The sequence below is a fragment of the Tauraco erythrolophus genome, chromosome 11 (genome assembly GCF_009769465.1).
Source record: "Tauraco erythrolophus isolate bTauEry1 chromosome 11, bTauEry1.pri, whole genome shotgun sequence".
NCBI classification, from domain to species: Eukaryota; Metazoa; Chordata; class Aves; order Musophagiformes; family Musophagidae; genus Tauraco; species Tauraco erythrolophus.
The window spans coordinates 5,473,193-5,488,982 of NC_141475.1; the positions used below are offsets into that span (position 1 = coordinate 5,473,193).

General features: G+C 42.1%; 1 protein-coding gene across 6 annotated transcripts in view; it reads left to right on the forward strand.

Annotated features, from left to right (window-relative positions):
- Positions 1 to 15,790, forward strand: part of YEATS2 (YEATS domain containing 2) — a 51,524-nt gene that overhangs the window by 9,716 nt on the left and 26,018 nt on the right. For 3 of the 6 annotated variants that reach the window (XM_086618303.1, XM_009987380.2, XM_086618304.1), the window contains exons 6-13: positions 637 to 798; positions 2,480 to 2,591; positions 4,188 to 4,232; positions 5,460 to 5,646; positions 7,327 to 7,566; positions 9,455 to 9,613; positions 12,064 to 12,167; positions 14,735 to 14,842. In XM_086618303.1, the coding sequence (XP_086474429.1) occupies positions 637 to 798; positions 2,480 to 2,591; positions 4,188 to 4,232; positions 5,460 to 5,646; positions 7,327 to 7,566; positions 9,455 to 9,613; positions 12,064 to 12,167; positions 14,735 to 14,842 (1,117 nt within the window). Of the gene's footprint in view, positions 1 to 636; positions 799 to 2,479; positions 2,592 to 4,187; positions 4,233 to 5,459; positions 5,647 to 6,579; positions 6,583 to 7,326; positions 7,567 to 9,454; positions 9,614 to 12,063; positions 12,168 to 14,734; positions 14,843 to 15,790 lie in introns of all 6 variants that reach the window. The other 3 variants (XM_086618302.1, XM_086618305.1, XM_086618306.1) reach the window with 3 other exon arrangements.

The following is a 15,790-nucleotide window of genomic DNA, read 5'->3' on the forward strand; positions in this document are numbered from 1 at the left end:
GGAAGTTAGTGAAGAAAGGCATTCATCTTAGGAAGCTATGGACGAGCCCAGGTTTTAGCTCTCCACTCAAGTCAGTCTTTTCCTCTTGCACAGAAAGTAGCAAACATTCGCTGATGAGACTTACGATGTTAGAAATGCATCTTGAAAATTTACTTAAGCCTGAACCTGGAACCAAACATTAACTATGAAACTTCTTAAAAATTTATAAGAATTGTTATTTTTTTGTATTTATGGTTGCAGAGTTGCTGCTGTTGTGATCTGGAGTGATTTGACTTCTTGATATCTCAGAAAAGAGAAGGAAAGTGATTTGACAGTGGTAGAATGGTAAAGTTAAGCCTAATTAAGAAACAAATGTTTAAATGGACAGATTTCATATGGCAGTTGTGCATTAAAGTTGAGGAAATGTATTAGAAGCATAGAGCACATTATGGGACCTGTATGTGTTTCTGGAGTTCTTCTGATGAGCTGGATGAACCGTCAGAGTAAGGAATAATGAGCAGAACCGTACAGGGCACAAGGTGCACATAGGCATTTTACCATCTCTAATTTTTTTGCCTAATCTTTCCCGAAATACTTCTCGTGGTATTTTTCTATTTGGGATTTTTATCTTGTGTTTCTTTTTAATTTATTTGCCAGGTACATTCCCCCTGACAAGAGAGAAGAAAATGATCAGTCGACCCATAAATGGATGGTGTATGTCCGTGGCTCTCGGAGAGAACCCAGCATAAATCATTTTGTCAAGAAAGTTTGGTTCTTCCTCCACCCCAGTTACAAACCTAATGACCTGGTAGAAGTGAGGTAATAAGGATTAATTCCAGTCTTTATGCTTGCCAGGCTTACTATGCCAAGTTTCCTAGAAAGTCAGCAACTTATTTTCCTGGTTTTGTATTCCATGTCTGTCTTTAACCTCTGGCTTGGCTTGACTTACTCCAAAATAATAGTAAAAAAAAATGCGTTTTTATGTTGCAAATGTGCCAAACAGATGGATTTTTTTTTTTAATTTTCCTACTGGAAAACAATCAATCATTTAATTGTTGCATTTTGTGTTATTTGTGTAAGTTTGTGCGTCTCCTGTATGCATTACACTGTCTGCTGTGCAGGTTAGACTTTGCTGTTATAAGAGGTGTTCTCTACCTCCTACTCCGTCCAGTGTGGAAAAGAAAGAGCAGTCTCAGAAAGCTCTTTTGCCCTGAGTTTTCGTCATACATGTGCATTTGGCCAAGAAGTTGTATCTCTCCCAAATATTTCTCTACTGTAGCAAGATCAATGATGTTGGCCACATGCTTCAAGGAATTTCCCGTAGGTATAATGGTGTTGGTGCTTCAGAAACAGGGCAGCTTCTCTGTCCTCTCCCAAACCTGTATTCAAAGCTGTGACCCTAATGAGATGAGCAGGGTTGGTTCTCTGTTGGCTGCGGCAGGGAAATGCCTCATCAGTCTTTAATTCTTGCTCCTTTGGACAAGACAGTGGGAGGATTCCTTCAGACTATATTGTGTCTTCCCAAAGAAGTTCTTCTCCACAGGACATTCAGCTGCCTGCCTGGAGGAAGGTGGGGAGCCTGCCTAGGTACAGAATGGCAACTTAATTCTGGCAAAAATAAGCTCACTGAAAGGCAACTCCAGAAAGGCGTATCTGAGATAGAAGTGTTGGTGAGGCTCACTAATGCTTCTGAGAAGGCAGCCCTGAGCAGGATGGAAGCAAACTCCTTTGTATTTTGAGTGTAACACACTCAGTTACACTTGACTGCTGTCTTTTTGTGCCTTTCTCAGTTTCCAGTATCTGATGTCAGTGCTGTTTGTCTTCTTTTTTAATCCCATCTAGTTAATTGATTTCTTTGTGTCACACAGTCCCAGTCATGGTAGTGAACATTAATGTTCTGGACTAGAAATAGCCTTTAAACCTCTTGTGTTTTGTTTCATTGCAAAACTACATTTCACATTTACAGTAACAACGAGCTGAAATACTCGAGTAATCGTAAATATTAGAAATAAGTGTGCCCTTCTTTTTCAGCTTGGAGAATGGAGTGGTTGAGTTAGCTTTTCCCTTGTTGTCTGTATGTTGTTCTCTTGGTGTTACATGAAGCGTGTGCCTTCTTGCTACTAGACAGGGAATGGCAGAAAGTGCAAAATGCTGCCTTGAAACCTTACCTTGCAACTGTGTCCTAGGAGATGACTTGGAGTTTTTTGAAACAAGTATTTTTCGTTTGGCATTACAGTCTTTTCCTCCCCACCTGCCAAAGGCGCTTGTTTCCTGCATTCTGTCATCGAACAGTGTTTTACCATTTTCTTCCCTGTCCCCTTGTGCAAAATAGAAACGTCCAAAGCCATAAAATTCTCATTTCTGTGATTACATTCTCTCTGTGGTGGAGAGCAGGCCTGAAGATAGCTTTAGTTTGTCAGTTAGAAAAGCAGCCTTTGGCTTTCTGAAAAAGAGGTATACCATTTCTGCATCCAAAATGTGAATCACCATTTGTTTCCAGAGAACCTCCATTTCACCTGACCAGGAGAGGCTGGGGAGAATTCCCTGTGAGAGTCCAGATACACTTCAAGGATAGCCAGAACAAGAGGATTGATATCATACACAATTTAAAGGTATTTGAACAACATATTTGGGAGAAAGGCAATTAAATGAGCTCTCCTGCATAATCTAGAAGAGGCTCTGCTTGTGTGTGTGCTTCTGCCTCTCTCTGTTGTGTGTACATCCTTCTGGTTATTTGCACGTAAGCAGTTGAGCTGGAGAATCAAAAAAGATCCAGAAAAGTCTCTTAACTTGAGTATATCGGAGGTGATGCCGTAGCCAAGGAACACAACCTTGCAGAAGCTGGAACTGATCCTGCTTGGAGCAGCAAAGCATTTACCTGTTGTTTCCCTGTAGTTTGAGATTTTTATGGTGCACTCACTGACTTTAACGTGCCAGGGTACTGCAGGGCTATCTTTCTGTTGATGAAGTGATTGCTGTATCTGTTCTGTTCCTTCAGCACTTGCACGTGTCAGCTAGAGATTATCTCTGTTGGTAGAGTGTGCAGGGAGGGGCTGAGATTCCCTATTTGTTCCGTGTTCCTTTTGAAGAGAGCATTCTTTTCCAACTCATTCACCTGTCCTGTGGCACTCAATAGGATTTATAGCATGCAGCAGTCCTGCAAAACTAGGCCATTGCCTTTGTTTTCTTTTTAATTAGTAGTCCTTAGCGTTAGTGGAATTAAGTCCTGAGCTGGTTTAGTTTCCTGTTTCTTTGAGCAATATGATTAGTTTTCTTTAAACCCTGCCTGCGTTAATGAATTTCCTGCCAATGTAGATACCTCATTGCAACCCCAAGTATAGTCAGCAGAAAAGGTTGGAAATGTCCCCCTGGAACTTAGAGACATTTAAAGCAGATGATGAGTAAAATATGTTTGGAGAGAGATAACTTGGGGAGAAATTGATAACAGTATGATGGATGTTCTGCAGTGAAGGAAGCCCAGCCTACAGAAGAAAACTGAGCCAGTCTGTGACGCACAAGAACTCAAATCAGCAAATCTTTGCTGTTTGTGTACTGAGCCTATGGCAGCTGTGAGGTGATCTCTACAGATGTCTTAATAAATGCCTCTGGGGTTTTCTGGCTCTCCATCAGTTGATATTTGGTGTGAACAGTTATTTGATCAAAAGTATAGCGCAAACATAGCCTTTGTGCTGGTTATTTAAATATTTTTGATATTTTTTTTTATTACTATTTCCTTATATTGACTTCAGGAATAAAAAAAGGAATCCTCGACGGCTCCTCTTAGATTGAAATAATAATAATTGCTCCATTCCTGGAAATATTCAAGGCCAGGTTGGACAGGGCTCTGAGCAGCCTGATCAAGTTGAAGGTGTCCGTGCTCATTGCAGGGGTGTTGGACTAGATGACCTTTAAAGGTCCCTTCCAACCCAAACCATTCTATGATTTTATCACCCCAACAGTCTCTTTTCCTTCAGTTCTTTTACTGCTTTCTACTTTAGTGTAGGCTTTGGGTTGTGGTTGGCTTTTTTGCAGAAGAGAGGGTACTAAACAGAGCACACAGGTTTCCGACCCTGTGGCCTCAAAATATTTGATGCGCTGCTGCTCAACTTACATAGTTTCAGCCCTTTTCAAACAAATTGTATTGCAAATTTTGGCTAATATATGGCTTTGCCCTTGTTAATATAAATATATTGTATTGTTTTACCCAGTTGGACAGGACGTACACGGGCCTGCAGACACTTGGCGCAGAAACGGTGAGTCGGCGGGTCATGGGATGGATGTTGTACTTTAATTCCCTTAAGGATGTTTAAAAAAGAAAAAGGTACGCAGGACTAAGCACAGTGTCAGACCCATTTGATTTCACAATTTCTGGAATGTAGATTTTACTCTCTTGTTAAATGATTATGACATCTTGTCACTATTCGTGACAACAGTCATTTTTTACTCTTTCTAGTTCAGGGGAGACTATTTCCAGCTCTTCTTTCATAAGGAACTTAACTTGTTCTACAGTTTTGATTTTTATTTCTTTGTGAAACTTCTGGTACCAAATGTCTTGATTTACGTTCTGATGTGCTGCAGATGTCAAACATAAAGAATATAAGTTAAAGGGATCACCTAACTATCTTGCTGAAATTTTGCAGTATATTAGGTACTTCTGAGTTTATGCGTCTATCAAGATTTAGTGTCTTTATGGAAAATGAACTCTTAAAATAAAATAAATGAATTAATAACTCATAGTTTGCTATACCTCATCCAACCTGCCTTGAACACTGCCCCATCCCTGGAAGTGTTCAAGGCCAGGTTGGATGAGGCTTTGGGCAACCTGATGTAGTGGAGGGTGTCCCTGCCCATGGCAGGGGGGCTGGAACTAGATGATCCTTGAGGTCCCTTCCAACTCTAACCATTCTATGATTCTATATCCCTAGAAGATTTTTTTTGTATTGTTTTCCCCTTGTTGTACTGTAGTGAATGGAAATTTTTATGGTGAAATTGCATTACTTCAGCTTTTCAGTCCATGGGGAAAACTTTAACGTGAGATGTCTACTACTGTGATTAAAGAACACTTTTGAAGAGTAGATAATGTGATGTGTTTCTCAAGGCCTTATAAAAAAAGGCAAAAAAGGCAAGCTGCAGTTTTGTGCCTGTCCCGAAGAGCATATGCAGTCCTTTCCTTGGTGGGATGCTTGGAGCTAGGCTCCGTATTTCGTACAGTGTTCACTGTTCAGATTTCTCCATGAACTGAGAAATGTGCTATTTTACCATGGCAGTTAAATGTAGCAAGATTTTCGTCTTAGCTCAGGTACTGCTGGACCTCTGGGAATTCTCCCTGAAACAAATGCAAGTTTTGTGCAGAGGTGGGAGGAGGAGAAGGAGAGGTTTCCAGACATTAAAATAAATAGAAAAGGCGCAGTTGTTTTCATTTTCTGTATCTTTACCTAGCTACCAAGTATTAATGTCGTCCTTTCTCCTATTTCTGGAAGGTGGTGGATGTGGAGCTACACAGGCATTCCCTTGGCGAGGCATATCTCTTCTCCCAGTCCTCGGAATCTGACCTTTCTGACATTCCTACATCTTTACCACTGCCATTGAGTATCCCAGCACCAGTCAAAGCTTCTTCACCAATTAAACAGTTGCGAGACTCCAGCCCAGATGCTTCTGTGGACAAAGGTAAAGCGAATGGGTATTGGTGAAAGTCAAGTTCTTGGAACTTCAGCTCTTCTGGGTGCCTCCTCTTAGTTGCTCTTTTGGCTTAAAAGTTGCCAGTGCTACCTGCTCCTTGCTCACCCCAGGTTGTTATTTCCTCAATGTACTCTGAAATGCAATTCATAAATTATCATGCTTTATTTGAGTTTTGAGGTTTTTTGTTTGTTTTAAATCTGGAGTTTGTGAGTGGGCTCTGTTTTGCTAAACGTAGTGAATATGGAGCTTTATGCAGCTGGAAAAAAGGTTGTTGAATAGCACTTGTAGTTTTGTTTCTGGCAGACTGTTTTAGGAGAGTTTTTTAGGTTTCTGAATATTTTGGGGGCTATGTATAGATTTAAGGAATTGTGGTCTAGTGGTATGTGTTCAGTTACATACACTGGTGCTTAACATGAGTTGACTGTGGGAGAAAAAAAATGACTACCTAACTATGGTATTTGCAAATATAAAGTGAAAAAGACGTAGTGTGTGTTTGTCTGAGGGATGGCATTGGTGTATGTCATGGTCTCAGTCTCGCCCTCCCCTGGAAGATGGGGAATTGCAGCACCCGTTGCGGAGGGCCAGCAGTTGATGCCTTAGGATCGTTTGAGTTGCCTGAAACAAGCTAGTGCTGGCCCCTTGGGCACGCTGTTCTGATTTTTAGTTTGTGTGAAGTAGGAAACACTGTGCCTCTGTTAGCATTTAGCTTTATTTTCTGAAATATACGATGTCAAGGCTTACATGATAGACCTCGGTTAACTGGACTGAGAAACAAGGGTGCCTTTTATGGTTTGCACATTTTAGTGTGAGAAATTTGCTGGAAACAGTCACTTTATATTTCAAAATGTGGTGGCATGCAACATGGTCTGATGCCTGCCTTGATTTATCCTGACACTCCTGTGTTCTAGGAATGGCTTTAAGCTGGTGCCTTGCGTGGTGGGCTTTCTGGTAGGTGCTGTAATGCCACTGGTAGTGTTCTGACTCAGCAAGAAGAATGTCCGCTGTTTAAAGGCGGTGTTTTCTTGCGGCCAGAAAAGGAGAAATACAACCAAATTTTAAATGCTCAGGCTTCTTTTTCAGACAGGAAGATACGCAGCACCTTTATGTAAGCAGTGCGACAGCAAGCAGGAAGGAAGTAAACCTGCCCCTTTCTTACACTGACAGGCAGTGGCTTCTCTCGTCAGCTCCAGATTAATTATCTCCTTCTACATCAGATAAGGTGGATTCCTTAACCCAGGTCAAAAGGCAGTAGGTGGTCTCCTTTTGCTCTTACTCCAAAAAACACACTGCGAGATTCTCCGCAAAGGAGATCCAGCCTTAGACCTGTGGAGCCCTAACCGAGGACATTCAAAACTACCAGCAGCCTTTGGTCAATGGAAGGTCGTTCCAAGAAAATGTGTAAGAAGTGGCTGATCACCTGCCACAGCTGAACTATCTGTGCACGGTAGCATTTTATTCTTCAGTTCAGGGATAAACGCAACAGGCTTGCACAGGAGGAGCTCCCTACCCCACTTTCTTCCCGTTCAGTGCTGCCCACCGGTTGCTTTTCCTTCCTTCCTTCAAGAGCGTGTTTGTCGTACCTGAGTTTTGTTTGTGTAGAGAAGCACAGTAAGGAATTAGATGTCTCAGCCTAAGAACTATTTCTCTTCTTTTCCCTGTTTTAATCAGGATTCCCTGGGAATGCTGAAACCGAAAGACATGCCGCATTTTATTCCCTGCCATCTTCGATAGAACGGACTCCCACCAAGTTAGCCACACAAAAAGTTGCCTTTGGCTCTCATGGAAATTCAGCTTTTCAACCCATTGCAGCTAGCTGTAAAATAGTGCCTCAAGGTCAGAGTCCAAGCCCTGCAGAGTCACCAGGAAAATCCTTCCAGCCTATCACCATGAGTTGCAAGATTGTATCAGGTGAATGTTAGTTTGCCTATCCGAGTGCTTCACCCTGGAAAAGAAGAGAGTGAACCAGTTGCGGGTTGGTTTGTGTCCTTCCCCTGATTTCCTGCCAATATTTGAACATCAGGCAGTAGGAAACTAGAATAAGGAGCTAAGCACACTTAATGTTGAAGGAAAAAAATTATGAGTGTGAAATGCTTCACATCAGATCAAAAGCAGGATGAGAGCTGTTCTCTCCCTCTTCACCAGTGCTTTTAAGTGTGAAAATGATAGTCTTTAACTGGACTGCTACCCACAGGAAGGCCCAGGCAAGGACGCATCTTCCATGTGGGGCATTTGTATGTGGGAAGAAGCTATTCTTCTCCCTCCTGCTTTCAGACAACTGGGATGGATTAAGAAGAAATTTTCTTTCTGATTATTGGGCAAATAATTAGGTTCAGTGTTGCAGACTCAAGTGGTCCCTCTTGTACTTGCGATGTCTCCTCAGATAGAACAACTTTGGTCTTCCTTTTCCAAAAGTCCATCCTCTGTTGGATTAAATTGTCAGCTGGCCGCAGTGAGCGATGTGATGCTCTTTTGATAGCTTCCGAACCAAACATGTTCAAGTTGCTGTTTACTCATTTCACTTACAGTCCCTTCCCTGCCTGGGCATGATGCCATCCACTGGATGGTGTTTTACATCAGAAGGTTTTAATGTGCAGCTCACCACGTCACATGTTGTGAAGCTATTACATCCTTTTGTGTCCTGTTGTTCAGGGTAGAGAGGATGAAGCACCAGCTATCAGTCTGTGTGATTTCTGATGATCTGCTGCCAAATAATTTTCCTCAAGTGTGTCTGGTTTGTTGGGGTTTCTTATTAATTTTCAGTATTTTTCCTTGACATCTTAAAACTATACTCAGGCTGATCTACATTTCAACCTATGCCAAGTGCTTTCTTCTTTCTTAATAAGCTCTTCTCTTGATCTTTTCCCAAGCCTTTCCAGAAAGCAGTAATTACAGAGGCCATCCTATCTTTCTTAAAATCCTTGGACTATTCTGTGTTGATCTTTGCTATTTAAATGTTTCCTTGCTAAATATTTTTCCAACGCTCTGCTGTCTGCTGAGAAGTGTCATGCCTTCTAGATTTCAAAAGCAGTTTATAAGACATGGGGATTTTATTCGATCAGCACTTATGTTCCATTTTAATTGTCAGTCACAGCCAAGAAAGCTGATTAACAGGCAGTCGAAGCTTAGTGTGCTTGCTGCCATCTCTTTCTCTGATCACTTCCTTGCCTGTCCTCTTCTCTGCATTTCTTGCTTACCTCCTCATGCAGCTTTTTTCTTCTCTGGTTTTTCCTCTCTCTTGGACCTCTTACCAAGAAGTTGCATGTTTTAGAGTTTGCTTTCAAGGGCTTCTGCTGTAGTGAGAGCAGCGAAGAGACAAGATCATCTATGCCTGTCTAATGGTGGCTGTATCACACAGCTTTTTTATGTGAACTGCTTGGTTCCTGGCTCTGAATGCCTGTAGAGTGGGCTCCACAAGGGAAAGAGAGCACCTATCAAGGAGCTCAGCTCTCTTTCTTCATCTCCTTGGATGGACTGGTCTTGGTAGTGAGAATGATTTAGGTGACGTACCTCAGGATTCAGGGATGGACTAGATGGCTTCTCAAGGTCCCTTTGAACCCTGCTTGTCCTGATAGGCACAGACTGTCCTGGGTAGGTATGAACCGTGGCGCTTAACATGCCTTTTCCTTTCCTTCTGTCTCCTGTTTCCTTCTCCAAGTCCTGTGATCTCGCTGGGGCTGGGAACTGCATCTTCAAAAAATGTTCCTTCTCTAAGCCATTTAAATAAGTACTACTATTGCTGTATTTTTATGTTCTCACAACATTTACAAGACAGAAGCATTGGACTTTTTTTCTTAAGGTTCTCCAATATCGACCCCTAGTCCATCTCCGCTACCTCGTACCCCAACCTCCACTCCGGTGCACATGAAGCAAGGCCCTGCTAGTTCAGTCATTAATAATCCGTACATTATTGTGGACAAGCCTGGACAGATGGTTGGAGCAGCAGCCACAAGCACAGGTGTGTAGTGTGATCACAGAAGACAGTGGCTTAGTCTTACCCATTCAAGTTTATTCTCCCTTTAAAATTATTAGTATAATAACAGTATTTCAGGTTGCGAAGATGGAAAAGTACTTGGGTAATAAAGAGGGAGGTGTTACTGGTTTGCACAACTGGCTGGTGTGACACGGTTAAGAGTATCTCAGACTTAACGTAACTCCCTTTAGGGAACAGCACATGCTGTAAGGCCGAGTTGAATTAACAGATACCTCTTCAAAGAGAGAGTGTTTTCTGCAGGCAAAAACGGTAAGAGCAGAAAGTAGTGTAGACTGTGGTGCACAGGTTCAAACAGAACCGGTGCACAGGTGGCTGGGTGAGGACTCTATTGTGGAAACGGGCTGAAAGCATGGAGAGCTTGCAACGACTCGCAGATCAGTCTTAAGTTCCAGTGTACTGTTGGATGCTCTAGATGTGTTGAAGTGCTTGAGTAGACCTGGGTTACTGGGATAGCAGCTGTGTTAATTTCTGTTACTGCTGTGTTAGTTTCTGTTGCTGCTCCCAACTTCTAGCTGGTCTGATTCCAGCCGGTTTAGATTCCTGTAACTGAATTCCCTTGGTGCTTCAGTGGTGACATAAGCCTGGGGTCAGGGGGGGGGACTGAACTGCAGGAGTGACGGGTGATGGGTATGGGAGTCAATTGGTAATCAGGGCTGGAGGAAAGGTCAGTCAAAAGTCGTTTATTTGTTGTGATTTGTGGCCAAGAACCACTGGTTATTTAAAAACACGTTTGTTTGTGTATGTGTGCGTGTTTGCCAGCATCTCAGAAGGATGCTCAGAGCATGAGCATGCTGCGGCATCCGTGTAACACAAACCATTCACTGGGTGTGACTGGAAAGTGCAATAATTCCTCTCTTAATAACGGTTCCTCTTTTTATCTGAGGGAACACAGCTGTCATGTTCATTTTAACTCATTCACAGAGGGAATTGGTAGAGGGAACATAGTCGCAGCAGAATTTTTTAACGTATGTTTTGGGGCTTTCTTGGTAACACTGAAGTTGTTTCACCAATAGGGTGCTTTTTTTGTTTTCTGCCTTTTTTCTTTTCTGTTCTTTCTTTACCTCCAGCCTGACTGTCTACTCTGCATATGTGGTTTATCGTGGTTTGGGTAACTTTCATGTTCTCCTAGTAGAGATTTGTACATGGAGGATAGGATCTGTAGATGCACCAGATGGTTTGGACATACAAGTCTTAATGCCACTAAAGGTGCAGTTTCCCACCACGTTAATGTAATGTAAGTACAGACTGGCCTGGAAGAAACTGCCTGCTGCCTCTCCCTCCCCTGCACTCCTGCCGCTTCCCCCGTATCCTGCACAAGTCAGATCAGATCAGTGGCAGAGCAGAAGATTAATGCCATCCCCTCTCCAAATTGAGTTTTGTCTGATAGCCTCATCACCAGACCCCTCTCCATATGAGGGAGCAAGAGAGAATGTCGAACTGGCTTTCTGGCAACATCAGCCAGGCTGGTTTGAGTGTAATGTAATATTACACACAGAGTCACCAATCGTATTTTGAAAGAGGAGTGAGATCTGAAACTTCATGCTCTGTGAAAACCAGCCTTCCCAAACCCCATTATTGCAAGAAATGGCTGCTCGTTTACTTTTAAATTTAAGTGCAGATTGTAGTACAACTGCATGAGAGACTATTACTGTGTTTTCATGTGTGTAATCCATGGCTTTGACATCTCTTAAACAAAACTAACAAACCGAACCAACAGCAGTTACAAAACTGCTGCTGAGCAACAGTGTTTTTTACGTGCTCTGATAGTGCAGGGTAAGTTTAGCACTGAACCCCCATCCATCTCAGGGGTCAGGAGAATGCTGTGGCACGTGTCTCTGTATGATGATTTTGCAAGAGCAGTCTTCTGCAGACAGAGGAGCCTATGTCTCCATTACCTATTTCTGTTTCTTCCTTTTCCCTGCCTCACTCTGTCCCTTCCTCTTGTTACTTCTCACTTTGTCTCCCTCCTTCTATGGCCTTCCTTTTCCTTCCCACTCCAGCCTCCTCCAAGCCTTCCCCTGTGCCATTGTCCGAGGCTACCATAGGTTCAGAGGGCTTCTGAGCAGTGGAGGACATTGCATCTGCAGCAGCAAGACTGGCAGCTCATTTGCTGCCCTAATTTCACGTAGTTGCACTGGTAGCTGATATCCTCAGTGGCCTTGGAAGATGCCTGACCATTCGCTTGCAGCAAACGGAGCTCTGAGTGGAGGGTACCTTCTCTGGGGCATGGATTCTGCAGGTGGAAATTTGGTAGTGGATTTGTTTTGTGCTCATGCCAGCTCCCACTGACGTACCTCTTGAAGAATACAGAGTCGAGATGAAATGCCATATTTCTTTTTAGAAGAGGTTTCATGTGTTCAGCGGTGCTGCTCCCCATCCCTCACCTGACCTCTGCTTTATTTCCTGATGCACAGGGAGCCCAACCAGCAAACTGACTAGTGCTTGTCAGGCCTCCCACGGAACTGGATCTCCTGTATCAAAGACCCATGGGAGCAGTTTTGTCACCTCAGTTGTCAAGGTAATGTTCTCCTTAGGTGCGTACTTTCCATTTAATATCCAGCTTCCTGTTAAATAGGGCTTTTTAGTATTACAAATTCTGCATTTCGGGCAAGTTTTCGGTTGTCATTTCACATGAAGGTTTACTGTGTCTAACAGATGGAGCCATATGAGAACATGGTGGTTGTACAAGATGATAGTGTCGCTTTGTGCAGCTCTAATTAGACTTGCCTATACCTCTATTAAAGGCACTGCTCTTTTGCTTTTCTGCAAGGAAATCCATGGAGGGAATAGCTCTCAAACTCTCTTTCAAAAAAGCTCTTCTGTGGCTGACTTTGATCTTCTCCACTTAGTGACAGTATTTGATGAAACAGAGGCGACTACCTCAAAATTTTCACTCTGTTCATTATTTTTGTACAGCAGCTGCTCTTAACAGCCTCAAAATAACTCATTTAGTGGTTTTACAACTGACTGCACTTAGAAAAATGTTTGTGTAAACAGTGGACTAACCAAATGTGTAAACAAACAGTGCTAAATAGGTTTAATGCTTCTGATGTGCAAAGCCCAAAAGGTACAGAGCTGAACTGTCTCACATAAAATCTCTCCCACATCTTGTCCTAGAAGGGATATTTCTGGCAGGCAAGTGGAGTCAGTGAGGCTCTTTCTGAAAGCAGCTAGTGGGTGTGCTGCTGAAAACAGTAATGTTTCCCTGTCTCCAAGTCACAAGAATATTGATTCTGGATATGGTGGGGGGAGAGCAAATCACTTTACATTTGGAACTGAAATGCTTCCTATGTCTGTTAGAGAAAAAGTGTTGAAGATTGCTGTCTGAAGCAATTAATTTAGTTTGGAATAGTATTTTAAGTGTCAAGTGTACAGCTAGCTACTGAGCTTTTAAGAGCCTGTCTGCTCAGATGGATTTCATTTAACTGTTGAAAACCATTCATTAGTCTTTATTTTTCACTGATTTGGGACAGTTCTTTCTGAAAGGTTTTCAGTGAGTCAAAGTAGGCACATGTCATTAGTATCAGTTGAATTCTGTATTTCCAAGGCAAAGTTAAAAACTGAAGATATTTTTAAAAATACATAGAAATCATAGGTCTGTAAATAGAAATTAATTTTTATTTGTGTCTTCTGGTTGGTGGAAAAGCTGTAATTTTATGGTGTCTTTAAAAAGAGGAAGGGGTGTCTAGTAGTTCCGTGTGATGTTACAGATTGTGCTTAACTCACCACTTTTCATCTCTTCACTGCTTGCTGGTTTTCTCTGTATCATTTGGATGAGGCTGTGTTCCTTCAGCCACTTTAAAATAACCGATATGCAGGCTGCTGTTGAGAGGACTGGTTATGCCTCTAGCCTTGTCTTCACACCTCCCCTTGTTCGCTGCCAGTTGTGCAGCAATGTGGTGAGTCAGAGCAGACAGCCAGTCTGGTTGAAAACGAATCTGTTTTCAGCCAATTGTGTCAGTACGAGGAAGATGGCAGGAGCAGTAGGTTAGAGTCTGCGGGCTTGCTTTCTGGTCGTGGCCCAACCCAAGGATGGGCCTAGTGATTGTGAAACCATGCCTTTGGAGTTCACATTATTTTACTTAAACAAAACAGAACCGTAACAGACTTCCTCAAATGCGTTTGACATCTCTACCAGCCTCAGATCCAGTAGTGCCAGGTGCATGATTTTGCAGGCATGGAAATGTTTACTCCACTTAGTTAGGTGGCCTCACTGTTTCTACCAAATGGTGAGTTCTGCCTGGAAAGACTGTGTGCCATCAGGTCTTTCTAGTTACAGGAGAGCAAAAATTCGTCTGAGAGAATTTTGCTTGAACACTTTTCTCTCCTCTGTAACTTTTTGCTTCTTAGATTGTCTTCGCTCTCTGAAATTGTATATAGAATCACAGGATGGTTGAGGTTGGCAGGAACCTCTGGAGATTATCCAGTCTGACTTGCCTGCTGAAAGCAAGGTGAACTAGAGCAGGTTGCTTAGGAATGTATCCAGTTGGATTTTGAGTATCTCCAAGGCCAGGGAGTTTACAGCATCTCTGGACAACCTGTTCCAGTGTTTGATCACCATTAAATTTAAAAAAAAAAAAAAAAAAAAAAAAAAAAAGAAGATAAGATAATAATTTTCTTATAGTTAAACAGCATTTGTTTCAATTTGTGCCCATTGTCTCTTGTCCTTTCATTGGACGCTATTGAGCATTATCTGGCTCGTTCTTCTTTACACCTTCCCATCAGGATTTATATACATTGGTAAAATCCACCCTCTGCCTATTTGAATTTTACAGCTCTGAAATGCTTTGTCTAAAAAGATGATGGGGAAACATGAGTCAATTTCTTTCACCTGTGTGTGATACAGTAAGAAACTGTTACTGCTGTTGAAGATGTAACTTTTCAAATAAAACTTGCTTTGTAGATTGTATCAAGAATGTTACGCTCCTTTTACTTAAGTGTTGACTGATTTTGGAAATGGCTTATTTGTACAGGTAACTTGAGACTGCCCAGATGACCCACGCTACCGTTTATTAGCAGTCACTTGTTTTATTTCTTGTATTGGACATTTCACTGATTTTTTGTGCTGTGTCTTTCTATTCACAGCAGGAGGATTCTCTGTTTGCCACCATGCCACCCCTTTGTCCTATCGGGAGTCATTCCAAGGTGCAAAGCCCAAAATCGGTCACTGGAGGACTTGGAGCTTTTACAAAGGTATTCCTCTCAGCTTTTGTACTGGGACGTGATGCCCAGTAATGCCATTTCATGCTGACTTGTGCCACAAACTCTGTGACTTGCAGCGCATGTAAAACTGTTACTGGAACCAATATGTCTCGCTGCCAAAGGCTGTCTAGCACCTCTCAAAAAAACATACGTTCTTTTCTTTTCTTTTCCTGTGGCTCTGCTGTTCCTGTGATCTTTCTTTTTATCTCCTTTTTCATCCTTTCTTGTTTTTCTTTGAATCACTGTCATATTGAAGCTAATCTTTTTAAAGCTGTTTTATAATGGGATACAGTAAAAGTAAACGGCAGTGGATTTATTAGGAGCTTCTTAAAAATTGCTGTAGTGATTTCTGAATGTCAGATGTTACTTGTGAGTACATTTCCTTAAATGTTACCAACTGGAATTTAAAGTTGTTTCTGGCAATATTAGGTGATCCAAGTAAAAGGTGGAAGAATGCTTCCTACCAGTTACAGTACCTACAGCAATCTACGCAAAAAAAAACAGTACTCCTTGAGTCACTGATCTTAGCAATTAGATTTAGGGCCTGTTGCAGAGAAACATAAAACATATACGCAAGAGAATAATGTCAGCTATAATAATTTGCAGTATCTGTAATATCGATTGTAATTTTGCAGGATAGAGAAAAAAAATGGAGGTTTAGAACATGTCCTAAGCAGGAAGGTGCCTAGAAATTTGAAACCTTCAAGTGTTCAGGCTCCTTTCTGAGATACAGGGCCTGAAGAAGTCAGATCTGGCCAAGTCCACCATTAGTATGAGCAGTAGTTCTAATATTACTAGCAATTTCTGTGGTTCTGTAATTTCTATGAGCACCTCTCAAATCTGGAATGCATTGCAAATACAGACAGCCCCATCACACACTTGTATGTTGGGAGTTGCCCTCATCTTGGAGCTGAGTTACAGGGTCCACCTCAGGTGTTT